Consider the following 21,930-nt stretch of genomic DNA (forward strand, 5'->3'; position numbering starts at 1 on the left):
CCGAATTTACTCTCTGAACATGTCGGTGACCTTTATTTTGAATTCGGTTCCATGTTCAGGTGTGATGGCAGAGTGATGAGCGGCACGTCAATGGCGGACAAACGACCGACGATCCCGTCTTATAAACGGGCCTGATTTACAAGTTTATTCGCTGCCGCCATGGCGGCCGTCAGTGGAGCCATTTTATAGCGAGGACGCGCTGTGGAGTTCGGTGAGAGGCATTTACCATATCATAACATTATACCGCAGAGGTATTTTATTATAATGATAATAAGAACGTGATGAAGATGCTGCACTGCTCCTCTCCCGTCGCACAGCACCATGTGGGACTCTGAGATCAGGGCCATGGCCTCGGCCCACGCCATCATCGCCTCGTCCGTCTTCATGGCGACGGTGGTACCGGCCGTCCTGGTGGAGAACTTCTCGGTGTACAGGACGCACCTGGTCTGGCTCTACTCCGTCTGTGGGGCCGTGGCCGCGGTCAACGTCGCGGTGTTCGGGCTTCTGGGGGTCAGTCCGCCGGCGAAGAAGCATACGCTGCATCACACAGGTGAAGAAGGCGCCCTGTTTACCGGCACCCACGTATACAGTCACCCACGTATACCGACACCACGTATACCGACACCACGTATACAGGCACCCACGTATACAGCACCCACGTATACCGTCACCCACGATACCGGCACCCACGTATACCGGCACCCACGTAACCGTCACCCACGTATACCGTCACCCCCGTATACCGTCACCCACGTAACCGTCACCCACGTAAACCGTCACCCACGTTAAACCGTCACCCACGTAAACCGTCATCCCCACGTATACCGGACACCCAACGTATACAGGCACCCACGTATACAGGCACTCCACGTATACCGTCACCCACGTATACCGGCACCCACGTTAATACCGGCACCCACGTAAAACCGTCACCCACGTATACCGTCACCCACGTATACCGTCACCCACGTAAACCGTCACCCACGTAAACCGTCACCCACGTAAACCGTCACCCACGTTATTACCGTCACCCACGTATACCGTCACCCACGTAAACCGTCACCCCACGTAACCGTCACCCACGTAAACCGGCACCCACGTAAACCGGCACCCACGTATACCACAGCAGGATGAACGTGTTTGGTCTTCAGGTGTCAAGATTGGTCAAGTCCTGTCTGCACTTCCTGCTGTTCCTGTCTTGTTCTTCCAGCGCCGTCGTGGTGCTTTATGGGGCTCTCTTTTGGAGTAAGTCGTGTGGTGTGTGTGTGTGTGTGTGTGCGTGCGTGTGCGGTTTTAACAGGTTTTTCCCGTGTTTGCCTGATGACAGGTCCACTCTGGAGACGTTTTCTCTGTCTGTGCTGCTGTCCACGTTGACCACGCTGCGCTGCCTGTGTGTGCTGGGACCCAACGTCCAGGCCTGGATCCGGGTCTTCAGCCGGGACGGGTCGGTGCACTAAATACATCACTTCTTTCATGTAGCTGCTGTTGTTGGGTGCGATTTTCAGGTTTTGCCTACACGTACACAACCATTGACTGCACCAAATCCGGCGTCAATTTGAATGATTTTTACATGGCGGTGTCACGGCTGCCACGCTCTGTATTCATTTTGTCCCTCTGCGTTCCAGGGCCATGTCGGTGTGGGACACGTCTCTGCAGATAACGGCAGGCTGCAGTGTGGTGGGAGCTTGGCTCGGCGCTTTCCCCATCCCCCTGGACTGGGACCGGCCGTGGCAGGTAAAACTGGCACGAGCACATTTCTTACCCGTAAACGCCCGCCATCACACCGTTTCCTGGATTAGTGTTGATTGTGTGTGTGTGTGTGTGTGTGTCCAGAACTCCCTAAACCCCAAATAAATCTCCAGGAGAAGTGGTGATAATCCACAACAGCGGTTACATCACCGCTTACGGTCACGCTGCAGATAGGTGCGGCCGGTGATGTTTTAACCGTTTAACTGAAGCCGTTTAACAGGCATCATGTAGCGCGACACCCGGTGAAACGTGTCCTCTGCATTAACCGTCAGCCTCGGTGAGCAGTGGGCGCCAGCGTGTGGGGGGGCGGGACCTCAGTGGCTCCCCGGCGGCTCCCGCCCTCATCCCGTCACACTGTTCCACACAGCGACCTTTCGTCCGTAATCTGTAATAAAACCACACGCTAAGCAGGCTTTATGAAACCCGTCTTTATGTAAAATTGTTCTGTTTTTCCGTAATAAAGCAGGCGGAACGACAGGGCGGAGTTTACTCCCGGTAGACTTCTCAGCATAAACAGCAAATACAAGTTTTCTGGATAGAAAGAAGCAGCTGTTTAAAATTCACTATTCCAGAATGAAGGAGCAAGGCCTCGATGGCGGCGACGACAAACCATACGATATTACAAATCTTTTACACGCAGAGACGCGAAACACACGCCACACTGATCTGCACGGCAACAGCCTCGCGCGCTCCTGCCGCATTCCCATTGGCTGGCCTTGTCCTTGTAGGTGTGGCCTATCTCCTGCACGCTGGGGGCCACCGTCGGCTTTCTGACGGGACTCGTCGCCGCGCCCGTCTGGATCCACTGGCACCGCAAGCAGCTGACGTACAAGAGCAAATGAAGCGGGGGACGGGGACGAGGGGGCGGTCCCACAACCACCAAACGAAGACCAGGCCGCGCCCCCCTCGTTTATCATCTCAAATGTCTTTCCGTGTTGCCGTTTTTTGGGGGTTCTGTTTAGGCTTTTGGTGTTCCGGTCGTCCTCTTCCCCCCGTTTGGTACAGAAAGCGTCCCGGCGTTGCTGACATCAGTTAAACGGCGGTTTTAATAAAAGAAGAAGAAGAAGACGGCGGTCGCAGCGTTTCCCGGTTTAGGGTGTCTGATAACGGGTCACTTCTGTGTTTGTGCACCTGTTGAGCCGACTCTTTGGACTTTTGTCCCTTTCCAATAAAATTGTCTCTTATGTGCTTGTCTTAATGTCCCTTTTCCTCATGGCCATCCTGTGCTGCCTGGCTCATGTGATAAGGCAGCAGTTGATGCAGCGAGGGCCCAGGCGTCTCCGCAGCGGCCCTCTTTTGGGGGCCAGGATGGCGATGATGGCCTCGTCGAACACCGTCTTCAGTCCCTTCTGGGTCAGGGCGGAGCACTCCACGTAGCAGCAGGCACCGATCTGCGAAGAGCAGGCAGTGATCAGGGCAAATTCGGACACCGTGCGGTGGTCGCAAACGTCCCTGTCATTACGGGAAGGCTGGTGGCACAGAATGCACACGTTTTATATCGCCATTATATCACATGGTCAAGAAAAAAAAAAAAAAAAAGTTTAGTTCCATTATTTCAAAATGGAAACAGCGCCAGAAATAGGACCAGTGGCCAAAAGATATATTACACAAAGCAGTGTTCTCACCTCCTTGGCCATCTTCTGTCCCTGCTCCGTAACGATGGGCTTCTCCTTCACATCATTCAGCTTCGCTATAGTCTTTGGATCGTCCCTCAAGTCGATCTAGTACATAGAAACTAATGCATGTTAACTCTAGTAAGGCAGAAGACTGATGGTCCACTACACCCGGGTGTGGGACGTATTGACAGGAGGGGGTATATAAAACTTTGTTTATAAGTACAGAATTTAAGGACTGGTAGGTGGTTCACTTGAAGGCTTGATGTGACATTAGCAAACCAGACGCCCTTATCCAGAGTGACTTACACCAGTAGTTACAGGGGACAGTCCCCCCTGGAGACACTCAGGTAAAGTGTCCTGCTCAGGGACACGATGGTAGTAAGTGGGGTTTGAACCTGGGACTTCTGTGTTACCCACTACCACCACCCTACATATAAAGCTGGTTATATTAAAATGACTTTAAATAAGCGTGTTGGATGAGAGTGAATGGACTCGCCCGCTGAAAAGCGAGTCCATCGGATCTGATGTCCCGTGTCCCACCTGTGTCCCGATGAGCAGGTACGGCACGTTGGGCGCGTATTCCTGCAGCTCAGGAACCCACTCCTCCCGCACGTTCTGGAAGCTGGCCGGGTTCACCACGGAGAAGCAGATGAGGAAGACGTCCGTCATGGGGTAGGAGAGCGGCCGCAGGCGGTCATAGTCCTCCTGTCCGAGTAAACGGCGAGTTACGTTCTGGGTATCGTCTTACTTTGTGAAGGGGAAAAAATGAGCGGGTTTAAAACAAAATGGCCAGTGGCTCGCCACCGTTTCACCTTCTCAGCGTCCATTTTTGCATCACCTGATGATGGTGGCCAAGAATTACAAATCAAATTTTATTAAAAAATGAACAGTTAATTGAACATATTTGCAACATGTGAAACACAAGACGCTGTACCATACACCAGATGTTCTACCTGACCTGGCCCGGCCTGATTAAAAGCCGAGATGAAGAGCTCCAACTCGGAGGTGTAACAGCATGCTAACGTAGCGCTAACTCGCCAGGGACTGTAACATGCGAACATGCAGCTTTCATCCCCACTTACTACCATCGTGTCCCTGGGCAGGACACTTAACCTGAGTATCTGTAGAGGGGGGACTGTCGCTCTGTCCCCTTGGTAGAACGAGAATACCAACATGAAGTTGTGTAATGATACCGGATCTCCGTCACAGTCTAAAGTGAAGTGATTGTCATTGTGAGACGCTGCAGCACAGCACACGGTGACACGGTGAAACGTGTCCTCTGTATTTAACCCAGCACCCTGAGTGAGCAGTGGGCGCCTGAGCAGTGTGTGGGGACGGTACTTTGCTCAGTGGCACCTCAGTGGCACCCTGGCGGGTCGGGATTCGAACCGGCAACCTTCTGATTACGGGGATGCCTCCTTACCAGCCAGTCCACCACTGGCCCAATAAAATATGGAACGCTTCACGGATTTGCGTGTCATCCTCTCGCAGGGGCCGTGCGAATCTTCTCGGTATCGATCCAATTTTAGTAGAAGTGCAGCCGCAGCACCAAAAAACTGGAGAACGTGACGGAGGTGGAGAGTGGAAGAACGTTCCCTCAAATCAGACCATGTACACCTGTGGCAAATATGTGGCTAGTGTGCGTGAGTTTGTGTGTGTGTATGTGTGTGTGTGTGTGTGTATATGCGTGTGTGTGTGTGTATGTGGGTGTGTGTGTGTGTATGTGTGGATGTGTGTTAAAGTGAAGTGATTGTCACATGTGATACACAGCAGCACAGCACACGGTGCACACAGTGAAATTTGTCCTCTGCATTTAACCCATCACCCTGAGTGAGCAGTGGGCAGCCATGACCAGCGCCCGGGGAGCAGTGTGTGGGGACGGTGCTTTGCTCAGTGGCACCTCAGTGGTAGCTTGGCGGATCGGGATTCGAACCGGCAACCTTCTGATTACGGGGCCGCTTCCTTAACCGCTAGGCCACCACTGTGTGTGTGTGTATGCGTGTGGTGTGTGTATGTGTGTGTGTATGTGGGTGTGTGTGTGTATGTGTGTGTATGTGTGTGTGTGTATGCGTGTGTGTGTGTGTGTGTATGTGTGTGTATGTGTGTGTGTGGATGCGTGTGTGTGTGTGTTATAAATACTACCCCCCGGCCTTCTGATTGGTTGAGGATTTGTTTCAGACGTCTCTGCCAGAACAAAACCTAAATAAAGCAACAGTGTTCCAGCGATGGTCTTTCACTTCTCCTATTTTCATCACACATTTATGAATTCAAAGCAACCAAAGCAAATACATAACCATTTACGTAATTTACCAGACGCCCTTATCCAGTAGTTACAGTCCCCCTGGAGACACTCAGGGACACGATGGTAGTAAGTGGGGTTTGAACCTGGGACTTTGTGCTTTTCTGGTTTCTGATTTGTCTTTGAGAAACACTGCAGCACAGCACATGGTGACATGGTGACGTGTGTCCTCTGTAGCAGTGGGCGGCCATGACAGGCGCCCAGGGAGCAGCGTGTGGGGACGGTACTTTGCTCAGTGGCGCATCGGCATGTCGGGATTCGAACCGGCAACCTTCTGATTACGGGTTCGCTTCCTTAACCGCTAGGCCACCACTGCCCCAGTGTCTTACACACCAGGCCACTAACACCCATAAACCTTGTATTTGTTTAAAAGCCTCACTGCATCTGATCACCGCCTCTCGCCACCAAGCCTCAGATCGGCACGCGGTGCACAAACCCGCTTTCCTCCTCCGGCGCGTTTTACTCGGCGTGGCTGCAGTGTGTACAAACACACATTTCATGCTCTACAAATAGGCTGGTAGTAACGTAGCGGGTAACACACTCGCATATGAACCAGAAGACCCAGGTTCAAACCCCACTTACTACCATTGTGTCCCTGAGCAAGACACTTAACCCTGAGTTGCTTCAGGGGGACTGTCCCCTGTAACTACTGACTGTAAGGCGCTCTGGATAAGGGCGTCTGATAAATGCTGTAAATGTAAATGTAAATACTGAGTCAAGGACAGCGAGTACTCAAACACGTTCCAGACATCATAATCTGATGATCAGATGACCATTTCCTGCATCAGTAACCATCACAAGCGTGACCACGCCCACTACCAACACCAACATGCAGGTTATCAGGCGCTTTAATTCCAGTCAACATGACCACGCCCACTACCAACACCAACATGCAGGTTATCAGGCGCTTTAATTTCAGTCAACGTGACCACGCCCACTACCAACACCAACATGCAGGTTATCAGGCGCTTTAATTTCAGTCAACGTGACCACGCCCACTACCAACACCAACATGCAGGTTATCAGGCGCTTTAATTCCAGTCAGCGTGACCACGCCCACTACCAACACCAACAAGCAGGTTACCAGGCGCTTTAATTCCAGTCAGCGTGACCACGCCCACTACCAACACCCACATGCAGGTTTCATCAGGGCGCTTTAATTCCAGTCAACGTGACCACGCCCACTACCAACAACCAACATGCAGGTTATCAGGCGCTTTAATTCCAGTCAGCGTGACCACGCCCACTACCAACACCAACATGCAGGTTATCAGCGCTTTAATTCCAGTCAACGTGACCACAGCCCACTACCAACACAACATGCAGGTTATCAGGCGCTTTAATTCAGTCAACGTGACCACGCCCACTACCAACACCAACATGCAGGTTATCAGGCGCTTTAATTCCAGCAAACGTGACCACGCCCACTACCGACACCAACATGCAGGTTATCAGGCGCTTTAATTCCAGTCAACGTGACCACGCCCACTACCAACACCAACATGCAGGTTATCAGGCGCTTTAATTCCAGTCAACGTGACCACGCCCACTACCAACACCAAACATGCAAGTTATCAGGCGCTTTAATTCCAGCAAACATGACCACGCCCACTACCGACACCAACATGCAGGTTATCAGGCGCTTTAATTCCAGTCAACGTGACCACGCCCACTACCAACACACGATATCCAGAACAAAGTCCTTGATATTTCATTACAGCGGCGAAAGATGAAAAATGTTCTGGCAAGTAAGGTGTGTGAGTGTGTGTTGGATTGATTCATATGCATATTTATTCTGCTGCTGCAGATAAATTGAAGGCAGGGTGCTGGGATTGACACTTTCACCTTTACCAGAGGGGCACAACACAATCACTGTGAACAAGTAATAAACCAAAAATACACAAATCATCTCCCTAATTACGGAATTGTTGTCTCTGAACGTGGCTCCGCCTCTTGGCATCACTGCCACGCCCCTATACACTGTGTGCCGCACCCCCATAGTGCTGCCTAAAATACAAGTAGTGTATTTTATTAGCATTTGGTCGGATCATAACTCCATACTTGAGTGGAGTTACAGCCGGCATTTTCTACAAAGCCGTCGGACTGGGGATGCACTCCAGAAGAGATCTTCCTTTAGATCTAAATCAAGATGCACCGATCGCGCCAGACGTGCTTCTTCATACTTCTAGATGCCAAGGGAGAACAGGTGATGCATTCTGGGTACACTGTTTTTTCAGGAAAACAGGGACGTCTCCATCTAAACCATAATTCATATTATATACACCGACTGAATGGCTTTAGCCCAGGTCAATGTCACACTACACGCGTCTGATTTTAAAAAGTGATCAAGTGAAAGTGATACACAGCAGCACAGCACACAGTGAAACGTGTCCTCTGTATTTAACCGTCACCCTTGGTGAGCAGTGGCCCAGGGAGCAGTGTGTGGGGACGGTACTTTCATCAAGGGGACCTCAGTGGCACCTCGGCGGATCGGGACTCGAACTGGCAACCTTCCGATTAAGGGGCCGCCTCCTTAACCGCTAGACCCTCAAACCACCACTGCCCTTTTGTAGACTTTGTTAATGTTGTGTTTGTCCATTTAAAACTGCTTTGGAGAAGTTGCAGGCTACATGGGGGGTGGTAAAAAGCTCCTTCTGTCCAACTGGCACTCATCTCACAAATTTTAGGTCTCAAAACTTCACAGATGAGTTGTCATTCCTGTAAAATTATTTATGTCGGGGGACACGACGGTAGAAGGACTTTGTGGCAACCACCAGTCTGCCTTTTGACCCTTCCACTTCCACACCTCACCCGGCCCCACTCTTCTCATTCCACCGGGACAGTCTGGAGAGCAGAGACTGGTTTGTCCACCAAAGACGCTGGACCAACTCCTCTGTTTCCAACTTTTCACTTTTTTTTTGATTGTATTGATTTTTGATTATTTTCCTGGTATTTCTGCATCTTCATAAGGAGTGAATTCATTAATTTTCATTAACTAAGATTGTTTGGTGAGCATTGAGGTTAATTTAATGAAGCGGACCCGTAAATGAAGACTTGACACACTGCTCCCCAGGTGCCTGTCATGGTGCCCACTGCTCACCAAGGGTGACGGTTAAATACAGAGGACACGTTTCACTGTGTCACCGTGTGCTGTGACGACGAAAAAAAACATAATTTTCACTTGAAAGATAACTGGATTTGGTGGTCCTACCTGACCAGCAGTGTCGTACAGGCCGAGAAGGTACTGCTTCCCCCCGACGTTGACACTCACTGTGAACAGCAGACACAGGAGACAGCATCAGCACCTCCAGTCCCCATCCTGCAGCACTGACAGTGTGTGTGTGTGTGTGTGTGTGTGTGTGTGTCCCTTTATCCAGCTCTTCACCGTTATTATCTGCTTTTTATGATCAACATAAAGTGATGACGTGACCCGCCCACCTGTGAACCCACCTGCGTAATGGTCGAACACCGTGGGCACGTACTCCTCGGGGAAGGCCGTCGTTGGCGTAGCTCATCAACAGGCAGTCTTGCCCACGGCCCCGTCCCCGACACACCACACACTTCAGCATGACGCTGCCGCCGGTGCCGCTGGCCATGGTCACCAGCGGCCCGCCGGGTCCCCCCGAAATACCATCATCCCCGCTCCTCCTCTCCTCCTCCTCTTTACCCCGAATTGTGCCGGTCTGCCCGCCAGTCACACTCCTCCCCACCACCAGAAGGAGATCCCGCGGTGCCACGCTGACCCACGCCCGCTCCGCGGTGCCCTCGCTGTGCCAGTACGAGCCGACGGAGTCGGGGTTGCCAGATCCTGCGCGAATTCAACACAGGGACGAGCCGCACTCTCTCGGCGCGGGTTAATAATCGTAAGCAAGCCACGCAAAGCTCGCCAGTGGAGAACTTTATTTTGCCCCGCGGGACCAAACGAGCAGTGGCTGAAATGGTCTCGACAACCTGCCCATGTAAGCTTAGAAAACGCGGGTGTGGCAACTTCGGCGTCCACTCGCGACAAAGGTGTGGTAATGCCGCTCGACCAAGGGAGCGGATAAAAAATCGCTCCACCATCTCGAAGGCCCAACACCCACAGACTGATAAGAACAAACACATTTTCACTCCACGGAGAACGTCTCTGTAGTAACACGAACTTTGAACCCCCTTTAACGAGAAAAAAAGTCTTTAAACGAAACGGAAGGGCCTCTGAGCGCATCAACTCTTTGTGGACGGTGCCTAGACCTGGCGTCGCGTCCAATCAGCGTGAAGGTGGGCGGGGCCTCGTGTGGAGACGCGCCGCTGGATCTCTGCTGACAGCTGCTGCAGGGGTCACGTGACCAAACAATGACATCATACCTTCGTCCGCGCTGCGCTCGAATAAAATCATCATCCTCATTCATTAATCATTTCCAAACCTGAAAACCGTACATTGTGAGGCACTGTAGTCAGTATTTTTTAGTCAAACAGATTACAAACTGACTCGGAAAGGTTATTACTTTTTTTGCAATTAAAATTATAATTATTTTAGTAAATTTCTTACTGACTTTGGCTTACATTCTGAATTTTTTATTAATAATGTAGTTCTAACCCAAAACCAACAGTAGGTAGAGACAAAATGCGACATTGAATTAGCATGAAATCCAGTCTGTTTATTAAAAATGAGGAAAAATCATATTACTGAAAGTATGAGTCTGAATATGTGCCACATGACACAGAATACCAGCATCGGCACGTACTGCAGATTTTGCATGGCTACAACACCTTAATGTTACATATAAAATGCCATATATTAGCTTTTTATTTTTCTTTAGCTTTTTATTTATCTTTCATCAATGTTGAAGAATCTCACTCACATAATAATGAATTTATGGGATTCATGTTATCCAGCAAAAGGATTTTGGTGCGAGTCGATGTACAGTACAGGCCAAATGTTTGGACACCTTCTCATTCGATGAGAATGAGAAGGTGTCCAAACTGTTTACATTTACATTTACATTTACAGCATTTATCAGACGCCCTTATCCAGAGCGACTTACAATCAGTAGTTACAGGGACAGTCTCCCTGGAGCAATTTAGGGTTAAGTGTCTTGCTCAGGGTAGTACACAATGGTAGTAAGTGGGATTCGAACCCGGGTCTTCTGGTTCATAGGTGAGTGTGTTACCCACTAGGCTACTACCACCCTGTTCTACCAAACTGTTCATGACCATTTACGTTGGTAGATTCTCACTGAAGGCATCAAAACTATGAATGAACACATGTGGACTTCTGTACTTAACATAAAAAGGTGAAATAAGTGAAAACATGTTTTATATTCTAGTTTCTTTGTTCTGATTACTGCTTTAAACACTCTTGGCATTCTCTTGATGAGCTTCAAGAGGTCGTCACCTGAAATGCTTCTCCAACAGTCTTGAAGGAGTTCCCAGAGGTGTTTAGCACTTGTTGGTCCAGCTCACCCCAAACCATCTGGACTGGGTTCAGGTCCGGTGACTGTGGAGGCCAGGTCTCCACTTTTTGTTAAGTACAGAACTCCACATGTGTTCATTCATAGTTTTGATGCCTTTAGTGAGAATCTACCAACGTAAATGGTCATGAACATAAATAAAACACGTTGAATGAGAAGGTGTCTCCAAACTTTTGGCCTCTAATGTACATCATACGCCAACATTTTTGATTAATGAAAGTATTTAAAATATAAAGAGCCTATAGATCAATAAAGCAGAACATCAGGACCTATGATTGAGAAGCTGCAGTTTTCATATCCCACAAACAGCCAGGCGTGAGTGCACAAGGTGATCAGTGCTGCTCCCTGGTCATAATGTTCTGGCTGATTGGTGTATGTATTCCGCTAGAGGAATTTGAAGGGTTTATATTTCAGTCTGTCCTTTTTAAATTGCACGTTCTGTGTCCACAGGAATCCGCTTCTTAAAATACCCGTCCTCTCCCCAGTTGGTGGAGTTCAGCAGCTCCCACAGACAAAAGCCCCGGAGTGGCCGGCCCGGTTATTTCGGGGGGCTTTATCAGCATCCTTCGGATGTGTCTGCAGATTGACAGGACAAGTGTGAGTCTCTTAAACGGAGCCGGCCCACGCCCCCCATTCCACGGCCGAGGACCTCCCCCACTGCGTCCCTCCAGCCCGGGACACTCGGCGATGAGCGCCCGCCGAGCCCCGATCTGAAGCCGGCGAGGAACCCGGCGGCCTGAGCAGCGGAGCACGATGGTGGCTGAGGAGGTGGCGGTCACGCTGTCGGGGGGGGGCGCCCTGGGGGTTCCGTCTCCAGGGGGGCGCGGAGCACAACAAGCCCCTCCAAGTGTCCAAGGTAGGTGGAGTGAAGGGAGAGTTCTGCACCATCTCGAGGTTCTTCTTGCAGCCACTGACCTTTTCAGACCCCAGAAATATAATCTGATGTCCGTATTCGCATCTAAACCAGCTTGGTGTGTTACGTGCGTGATCACGCATGAAGGTGAAGGTGAACGGGGACGTTCTGGGACGGTGCCCAGACGTTCCGCCATTTACAGCCCAGGAAGATCTCCCACAACTGCTGGGGTCTAAATGTAGGGATGTAGCTTCTCTGTTGTTCATGCGCGACGTTTCCACGCCCAGCGCTGCTGATGGAAGCGTCTATTTTAGAAGAGTGATGCATGGAGCTGGACCTCCTCTCGGGAGGACACATGGACCGTGAACATCCTGTGCATGGCAGAACCTTGGTTTATTTCCCATCAGGATGAATCAAGATGAACCCCAAGTCAGTAGCGTTCCATATCAGGGTGTTTTATTAGTGGAGGAAGATGTTCTCACGGGTAACATGCAACGTGTGCCGAGCTCCTCTCTTCTCCCCCTGTAACTACAACCACGGTTAGGAGCACCGGATCAGTCCACACGGAGCCGTGCATTTAATGGACATTTACCGGACGGTACCACGTTGCGGTTCCACTCGTCTCCAGAGCGCCTTACAATCAGCAGTGGCAGAGACACTCAGGGTGAAGTAGCCTAGTGGTTAACCAGAAGACCCGGGTTCGAACCCCACTTACTACCACTGTGTCCCCGAGCAGGACACTTGAGAGTCTCCAGGGGGGGACTGTCCCTGTAACTACTGACTGTAAGTCGCTCTGGATAAGGGCGCCTGGTAAATGCTGTAAATGTGAGGGAGGAGGTTCGAACCTGGGACTTTGTGGGTGTCTGGTTTGTTACCCGCAGAGCTACTACTACCCTAGGCCCTGCTGGGTAGAAAGGGGACAACTATGTTGGCCTTTGTCCCGAACACCTTAGTGCAGCGGAACTGCACTGCTTCTGACTGAAAGACTCCGGTGACCCCGAAGACCGCGGACTGTATTTACGGGGCCACGGGTCACAGCTGTGTGGTGGCAGCTGCTCCCAGGCAGTCTGCGCCGGTCACCCCAATTCCAGAAGATTAAGCTGCAGAATCGAAGTCGTGGACCCTCGTCCCATTTAAAGCCGCGGGAAGCGAATGCTGGTCAAGAATAAGTGACTTTGGGGGACAGCAAGTGCTGTTCTGCTGACATCTTATCGGGAAGAGGGGTGAATGTGTTGATGGGCCCTTGTTCTTTCAGGCCGGCCTGGAATGTGTTACTGTGTGTGTGTGTGTGTGTGTGTGTGTGTGTGTGTGTGTTTCTGACAGGTGGCCTGGCTTTTGTGTTCTAGCAGCTTTGATTTTTTTCTCTTGAACGGTGTTAAGATAAAGTAAAGTAAAGTGAAGTGATTGTCACATGTGATACACAGCAGCACACAGTGCACACAGTGAAATTTGTCCTCTGCATTTAACCCATCACCCTGAGTGAGCAGTGGGCACCATGACAGGCACCCGGGGAGCAGTGTGTGGGGACGGTGCTTTGCTCAGTGGCACCTCAGGGCACCTTGGCGGCTCGGGATTCGAACCGGCAACCTTCTGATTACGGGGCCGCTTCCTTAACTGCTAGGCCACCACCACTTAAGATAAGATGATCCTTTATTAGAAATGTCCAAGTGTGACACGTGGGTTTACTGTAACGCTGTGGAATCCACACAACAGATCCAGCTGCTCCATCGGGGGAACCTCAATGTTCTGAGACGTTCCAGACTGCATGTCATACCACGTGTTACTGTGGACAGGACAAGTAAAAATGACAATTTGAAGCGGTTTTGTCTCCCTCTTGTGGTGAAGGTGAGGAAACACAGTAAAGCCTGTCGCGCTGGGTTACGGGAGGAGGACGAGCTGGTGTCCATCAATGAGACCAGCTGTGGGGACCTGTCCCACGGGCAGGCCATGGACCTCATCGACCTGCTGTCAGCCGGCCGAGGGAAGCTGCAGCTGCACATCAGAAGGTCAGAGCGGCGTTCCGACGTGATGCGAGCTGCCCCGCTTCCTGTTTTTAACCGTTCTCTTGTTGGTGACAGGGCTCCAGCGGCTCTAAAGTCGGGGGTAGATCTGGGCCCTGCCCCACTATCCAGAACCACGCCCACCTATAGCCACCGCAGCTTGGTCACCTCCCCCACAGGAGGCGGGCCCGAGTGTGTGACGTCCCCTCCTGACAGCGAGGCGTATTATGGAGAAACGGACAGCGATGCAGATGTGGCAGCACAGGAGCGCCATCGTCGTCAGAAACGGCGCAGCCCCAGCAGTTCTCCAGCCAAAACACCTCGAGCCCCGCCCACAGAGGAGGAGGAGACGTCTGAGATGAGCGGCTACGAGAGCGCGCCTGACGGCCGTGGCTACGGGTCCCAGGTCCAGAGCTGGCATGAACAGTTCCCGGGCGTGCCCCGCAGGGAGGTGGTGTACCAGCACATCCAACCCAACTGGGACCGGCCTGCGGAGAACGTGTCCGACAACTCCGACCAGAGCAACCATCAGGACGGACAAGGCGCCACGGAGGTGGACAGTGGCTTCCAGGAGCCTCCTCTCACCATCCCACCACCGCTGGTGTCCCATGAGAGGGCCAAGGAGGCACTGATGCTGTCCTCTGGGAGGCAGCTAGTGCCAATGGTGGGACCAGTGCAGAATCCACTGGATGAAGAACTCACTGTGACCTACATGGACAAAGCCAGACAAGCCAGTAAGTATCTAGAGCGTTTCATCATGATCTCCATCCAGAATCTTTTTTCCATCTCTTCCGTCTGGAAAGTTAAGTTGCACGTTATACTACTGTATAATATTGGATGCAACAGATTTGACCTTATTACAAAATCAAATAGACTTTTCTACTAATTGTATAAGTTCTATTACATTGTAAAGGATATTTCAGAGAGAAGCAACAGTTCAAGTATTTAAAGCTAGAATGTTCCGAACTTTCCATCTGGCTGTAACGTGAATGTGAAGTGAAGATGTTGTGCCAGATCGCCATCTGAATTAGGGAAGTTTCATCATTTTATTGGCGCCCGCCTCTTATAGCGCTGCACTGGTGTCTGTCCCTGGTGGACAGCAGCGGTAACCGCATCTTTCGAGCTGACCTGCCGTGCGGGGAATACGGAGATGAAGCATGCAACAGAAATGGAGATGTCAGCCATGAGGAAGTTGGCAAATACATAAACACATCGAGGATGCATTTTCTGGCAGCGAGCTAAGACTTTATTGCCCTCCCCAGCGTTATCAAGTCGTTTTAATGATGAAGAAGATGGACTCCGGTTTTATTATTAGCACGGTGTAAAATGGGATCGATTTGATCAGTCTGGTGAGCGGGTGTAACGGGGTGTTGGTGGGGCGCGGGCTATATTTACCCCTGACTCATGGCCCTGTAATGCAGCAGCTGCCGCCTGGCGTCAGACCCTGGTCCACGCTCGGCTCTATCTGACACCACCATCACCTCGCTTAAAATATAGGGCCTGCATTCAACCAAGAGCAGCCGAGCACAGATACGTACAACGTGATGACATGCAGCACGTCTCGCATTGTTCATTCATTGAATTGTGCCGGGAATTCGCCAAATTTGGAGTGAGTTTAGGATGTTGTACGTAATGTGTATGTCGGCAGTGTTTTATGTGCGTGTGGAGGTTTATTCATTTAATGTCTCCTTTATGTCCCCATTAGACAGGTCATATGACATTGGCGTCGGTGTTTATAGTACCCAGGAGACCTTGCTGGGACAGCATGGACATCTGATAGTGGCATTACAGCGTTCCTTTGTTGATAGAGTGTATATGCGAGTTTGTGCGGTACCGAAATCGCCTCTCCTCTGAACGACCCGGCGCTGCCGCATGTCAGCAATGTCAGGCCTCCATGCCTGAGCCCGCAGGGTCGTAACAAGCCCTCAGACAGGTGGGCCGTGTCCATCACTGCCAGGGACCTGTCTAAATCAGGAGAGGTGACATAATGCCTTTCTTTGGGCCACTGCTGGCAGAATATTGTGGTCAGACAAAAGGTCTTTAAAAGGTCTTTAAAAAGTGCAACACATGAGATCACGGACCAAAATGCACCAATGAGGTTGGGTTTGGGTGAGGCGGGGAGAGACGCTCGGTGGCTTTCAGCCGGCTGAGATGAACACCATCACATCTCGCCTTGAGATTGAAGTCTCAGGACCCCCCGTTTACGCAGGTAAACTTGTTCCGCTTTAGTCATGGGGGGCTGACGCTGCAGTTTTACTGTTGGAATTTTCATGTTCATTTGAGTTTTGTATATTTAACTTTGGACATTTCTGTCTGTGAGTGTGTATACGTTCAACCAAAGGTCTTGCCAATTTTATATGTGTTCATGTGTATATACACGACCCTGCTGAGTGCTACTGATTTACATTTTGTTGGTATGCTTGTATGGAATTGGCTGGAACTGTATATATTTTTAGAATTAATTATAAGTTTAGTAACTATAACTATAGTGATATGTAAAAATAATTTTTATAGAGGCTGGATCAGGTTCTATAAAAACATGTGAGCTGATTTACACTTACAGATTTTTTTTCAGTTTTTCGAGTTGAAATTAATCTTCACAAAGGGCAATTGTCACCTGACCCTTCCACAGTAGGGGCAAACAAGGTACCTTAAAATGTCGCTGAAACCAGACTTGTAATCAGACTTTTTTAAGCTGCTCTGTTAAATTCTACTTCGTAGCCTCCTGATCAGGGTCTTTCCCTCACACATACTTACCATGTCATGGCAGAAACTGCAGTAATATGCAATATTCCACGAGGGGGCGCTAAATACCAAACCCTGTATCCTACTGACACTTAAACATGGGAAGAGGCTTCTTGTAATTTGTTCTTTATAAATGTCCAAATCTAATGCAAAAACCATTATTGTTTCAAAGGTTGTGACCATTTATAGTGTTTTATAGGTCATGCTAGCTCAGTGGTTTCACATTCAGGTCTTCTCACCCAGTAGGACACCTTCCTGGTGAAACGTTCCATGGCTCCGGCCTATGATGTCATGTGTGAAAGAGGGTGGAGGTTTGCAGGTTGAAGATGGCTACCTGGTCTGAAATGTTTGTGTCTCCTTCCCCACAGAGCTCCACAGGAGTGAGAGCATCCAGGAGAAGCAGGTGAAGGAGGCTCGGTCCAAGTGCCGCACCATCGCTTCGCTCCTCACTGACTCGCCCAACCCCAACTCCAAGGGAGTGCTCATGTTCAAGAAGCGCCGGCAGCGCGCCAAGAAGTACACACTTACCTGCTTCGGCAGCGTCAACGGAGAAACCTGCTCCCGCGGGGACACCGAAGACGAGGAGGACGAGAGCTTCTTTCTGGGCAGTGAATCAGAGATGGATGAAGAAACGATCGCTGCCTCAAATGGCCTTGACCCCACATGGGACAGCGGCTACCTGGACATCTTGGACATGAAGTCATCAGCCTGCAGAATGGACTCTGACCGAAAGGAGGATCCAGATGGCCACGTGGGGCTCAGCAGGTCATCCGGAAAGGGTGCACAGCTGTTCCAGCTACAGAAGAAGCGGTCAGAGGAGCATCTCGCCCCACCAGCCGCCAACTGTGTGCCCAGACATGTTGTTCCTCAACAGCGGGCTGAGTTGACTGTGTCCACCCCAGGTCCCCCTGCAGTGCAGCCTCCCACTGGCATGGTGAACGGGACCCCGTCGGCGGTTAGCAGCACCAGTTTTTTCCTGTCCCCCACCAGGCAGGTGGCACCTACAGTCACCTCTGCCGTACCCAGTGACTCCCCGGGTCAGGCCGATACCAGTGCTGGCAACGCTGTGCTCAACCGCACAGCCAAGCCCTTCGCCCCAGGCTGTGTAACCCACCGGTCTGCCACGGCCCCCGTAGTCTTCCACCCAAACACGGGCACGAGGGCGGTGTCCGTGGCAAACATGCCTGCGGCCTTCGCTGCTTCCCCTGGACCAGCGGTGAAGCGGGCGATCTCCTCCGCGTCTCTTTACATCCCCGCCCGGCCGGCGACTGTCAGCGGACCTCCCAGCCTGTTCTCCCCGTCCTCCACATCTGGGCCAGGTCCTTTCTCGCCCCAGTCCCCCATGTCTGCAGCCCCCTTCTCGTCCACTGCACCTTCAAACCCACCTGCTGGACAAGTTGGACCTCTCAGTCCCACTTATTCTAATACACCTCCCATGATCTACTCCCTCCCCCCCTGTCACACCAACCCACCCACTTCCTCCACCCCATGTTCAAACTACACCTTTATTAAGTCCCGTCATGCCATACTCCCCCGGCACACCCACGACTGTCAATGTGCAGCCTTTCCAACATGTGTCTGATCCATCTGCAGCACCACCCATGGACTCTCCCTCAGCTCACAGGGTCTCCTTCAATCCATACGTCACCGTGGCAACCACTGTCCCTGCTCAAGCCCACCAGCAAAATGGTCTGCCGTCAGAGGGACTGGCGTCCCGGGAGCAGAGGATTGCTGTGCCTGCTTCCCGGACTGGCATTCTGCAGGAGGCTTGGCGTCGACCTTCCAAGAAGCCAATGTTCAGTCAGGCAGAGGAGAAGACCAATTCCCCCAACCCTGAGCTGCTCTCACTGGTCCAGAACCTGGACGAGAGGCGAAAGGCAGGTCCTGATCCCGGCTTTGAGTCTGGCCCAGAGGAAGACTTTCTCAACTTGGGTGCTGAAGCTTGCAACTTCATGCAGGCCCAGAGGAACAAGAAGATTCCTCCCCCACCTGTGGCCCCCAAACCGGCACACCATGCTCCACAGATTACGCCCCAGTTTGGGGGAAAGGGAGCTGAACTGTTTGCACGAAGGCAGAGTCGAATGGACCGCTATGTAGTAGACAAACAGCAACCCTCAGCCATGCCAAAGGCGACTCCTCAGCCACGCCCACCCTCACCTACACCTTCACTTCCTGTCCAATGGAAATACTCGCCCAATATCCGGGCCCCGCCCCCCATTAGCTACAACCCTCTACTTTCCCCCTCCTGCCCCCCTGGAGCTCAGCGTGCCACCAAGTCTGTGGAGGTCACCAAGGCCAAGCAGCATCATGCCAGTCCTCACAGACCAGGCACGAACTGGATGAACCAGCAGCCATACCAGCTCAGCCCGTCTCTGTTTAGTTACGGGGGCGGCGTCCCACCGGTCACATCAACCAATCAGCCTCAGCCAGCCTCTGCAATGCCTGTGAAATCAGTTCGTGTACAGGAGATCAAGCGCTTCTCCACACCAACACCCATGTCTACCTCCCTGAAGCCCACTGTCTTAGTGCCGCGTTCCGCAACGACCCTGGGCGAGCCTCTTTGGAGGTCTGACGTAATGTCCCCTCCACCCCAACAACCTGTGCCTGTCTGCGCCCCCATGCCTCCGCCTCCTCTCCATTCAGGAGGTCTCCCGGCTCTGCCCCGCATCTCGGCAGCTCCGGTCCCCAGTGCAGGGGGACTCGCCCACAATGGCCCCGCTGTGCACTTCACGCCGGACAGGCAGTTTAAGAGCGCCCCGGATCTGAGTCCCCTGGCTTTCCGCGGCTCACAGTCATCTGGCATCGCCCCACCTGTACGAGTGCCCAGGCCCCGGTTCAGCACGTCCACTGCAGGCCTGCAGGCTAACGTGTGGAGACCTGGCTCCATTCTTTACTAAGACACAAGTAGCAATGAGATATACTGCAGCTTCATAGCTAATATTTTAAATAATTCGGTAATAATCAGAAATACAGACACATTTGGGTGGGTTGAGTAGGGCGGGCAGGTCAGAAGCTGCAGAATCAATGAAGAACCCCCTTGGAAAAAGTGTTAATTAAGGTAGTAATGTCAGCACATATTCCCATTTACCAGACGCCCTTATCCAGAGCGACTTACAATCAGTAGTGACAGGGACATTCCCCCCCTGGAGAGACTCAGGGTTAAGTGTCCTGCTCAGGGACACAGTGGTAGTAAGTGGGGTTTGAACCTGGGTCTTCTGGTTCATAGGCAAGTGTGGTAAAACACCACCCTGTCTTAGGTGAGTGTGTCACACAATACTACCACCCCTAAGGTCGATCGATCTTTAATTTTTTAAAGAGACATACACGTGGGACATATCTGCTGATTACAATGCACATTTTCAATGCACATGCATGATGGAATTTTTCTGGAAGTATGACATAATATGGCACAGGATGCTCACTTTTTGACAATGTTTAACTGTGTTTATATGTGTTTTTAACTTTTAATCTGTGTGACTTCTTTAGAACATTACATTTGATTTCACACCCTTCTCTATGGGCCACAGGGTAACTGATGGAAATGTGAATGGCTGGGCGGGTTTATGATCTGGGGAGCCACAGATTTGCACCCCACCAACTCCTTACAAATTAAACCTCTGAATTATGAAATTATGAAATGAGCACAGTGGGAAATATCTAGTTCCGAGGCAACATGTCACTCTATAGCTTTGGAAAGATGTAAAAGGCATTAAGTGTTGTTTACTTGTCAGCTGGGGCCAAGTCATATATTTACCTGTAGTCAGATAAAGAACAAATCAGAGTGGCACGAACGTTCAGAGAGACAGTAGACGTTCAGTAGACGTTGACTACGCTGTCCCCCGTTTTTCAGTTTTTTTCTTAGATGTGACAATGAGCATTTTTTAAATCGCATTATTTTTTAAGGCTGACCAACAGTGAGGCACCACGACATTGACGGTTTATCGAGTTTTGAGAAAAGGTCAGCGTCCGGAGAGGCTGTGGATGAGATGTGTAAAAAAAGGACTGAAATATGCAGGTAATTGATAAAGTAATGGAAGCAATTAAGACAGACATAACCAAACCATACACATTCTATAGCTTAACCATGTTAAAAGCAGTTTATTCATCATGGGACAGTTCAATGAAATAGTTTAGTGCTGCGGCAGGCGGCACTCGTGTACATCACTGCTTGAAAGCGACTCCGGTACCATCCAGAAGTGCTTTTAAAGGTGTAGAGTAAGTGAAAGAGTGAAAAGAAGAGATTCATTCTGAAAGCCTTCAAATGTCAGTTCCTCGCTGTGCCACACGTGGGCTGTGGGAGAGTTCACGAACGCTGAAGTCTGTTCTTGTCTGTTCGTCCTGTCACGCGCTGTGGTAGTTTAGTATGAAGGCCAGTCCATTTTTAACTGACATGCATTATCCTGCAGAGTTGCACAGCTGTTTTATAGGCACCGTTGCTTGCTGGTTCCAATAAAAATTCTACTTGCTGACTGCTTATTTGGCTCAACCTTCTCTTCCCTGTTACATTCTTTGTCATAGTAGGTCGAATCAGTGCAACGGATATACGTTTTAACAGGAAATTAACAGCATGTGTACCAAACCTAACCACAGAAAACAGAAAAGTGGGCCGAAGACCAACCCAAGAGGAACACGACGAGCAGCTAATGATCAGGAAATGCTAGCCTTATCGTTGTTGACTATGTAAGATTGGGCCAAGGGAGGTCCATCTTGTTTGTCTAGAGTCTTGTGTTTCTTTTCACTGTTAATTCCCTTTTTTGCCTTTTTGAACCCGTAGGACTGTAACTTTACCAGCTGTAAACCCTCTGCCCTCTGCGGGCCCCTGCTCTTCACCGTAGATCAGGTGTCGGAGCATCAGGTCGCTAACTTTAGCAGCCTGAGGGCACATCGTGGAGCTCCCTCTGTTGAGACGGGGAACACTGCATGTCCCACTCAGCTAAACCGCCCCTATTTTTAGCATTGTTAATGCCCAACCATTCCCCTTAATTCCTTAACTCAATTTTTACAACGTGATTAAGATATTGATGCCTGTCCTTGAATTTAATGGTCCTTGACTGTAAAAACATGGTAAACCGGGTACGTTCTACTTATAAATGAACATAATTAGAGTTGCAAAATAACACAAATTCATAACAAAAATGCTATGTGTGGTTTCTATGGATCATACCGGTTCCCCTCCTGTCCCAAAGCTACAGATCGGCACATCTAGAGCCACGCCTAG

General features: G+C 50.7%; 2 protein-coding genes, 1 non-coding gene and 1 pseudogene across 3 annotated transcripts; 2 read left to right on the forward strand and 2 right to left on the reverse strand.

The window, feature by feature from the left end:
* The first annotated feature begins 67 nt into the window (after positions 1-67).
* On the forward strand, positions 68-2,935 carry LOC114764275 (phosphatidylinositol-glycan biosynthesis class F protein-like). The gene is made up of 6 exons (XM_028953757.1): positions 68-211; positions 318-547; positions 1,150-1,249; positions 1,328-1,444; positions 1,626-1,734; positions 2,478-2,935. The coding sequence occupies exons 2-6, from the start codon at positions 322-324 to the stop codon at positions 2,589-2,591; spliced, it is 666 nt and encodes a 221-aa protein (XP_028809590.1). The 5' UTR covers positions 68-211; positions 318-321; the 3' UTR covers positions 2,592-2,935.
* On the reverse strand, positions 2,483-9,260 carry LOC114764272 (rho-related GTP-binding protein RhoQ-like; annotated as a pseudogene).
* On the forward strand, positions 3,787-21,188 carry LOC114764274 (synaptopodin 2-like protein). The gene is given in 7 exon segments (XM_028953756.1): positions 3,787-4,037; positions 11,565-11,900; positions 11,902-11,970; positions 13,813-13,973; positions 14,046-14,701; positions 17,081-18,163; positions 18,165-21,188. Coding segments are annotated over 6 exon segments (3,447 nt in total). The 5' UTR covers positions 3,787-4,037; positions 11,565-11,867; the 3' UTR covers positions 19,610-21,188.
* LOC114765460 (U6 spliceosomal RNA) lies at positions 4,812-4,914 on the reverse strand. Its single transcript, XR_003742646.1, has one exon. It is a non-coding gene; the product is annotated as a U6 spliceosomal RNA (small nuclear RNA).
* Positions 21,189-21,930: the final 742 nt, after the last annotated feature.

This window comes from Denticeps clupeoides, chromosome 15 (assembly GCF_900700375.1).
Source record: "Denticeps clupeoides chromosome 15, fDenClu1.1, whole genome shotgun sequence".
NCBI lineage: Eukaryota > Metazoa > Chordata > Actinopteri > Clupeiformes > Denticipitidae > Denticeps > Denticeps clupeoides.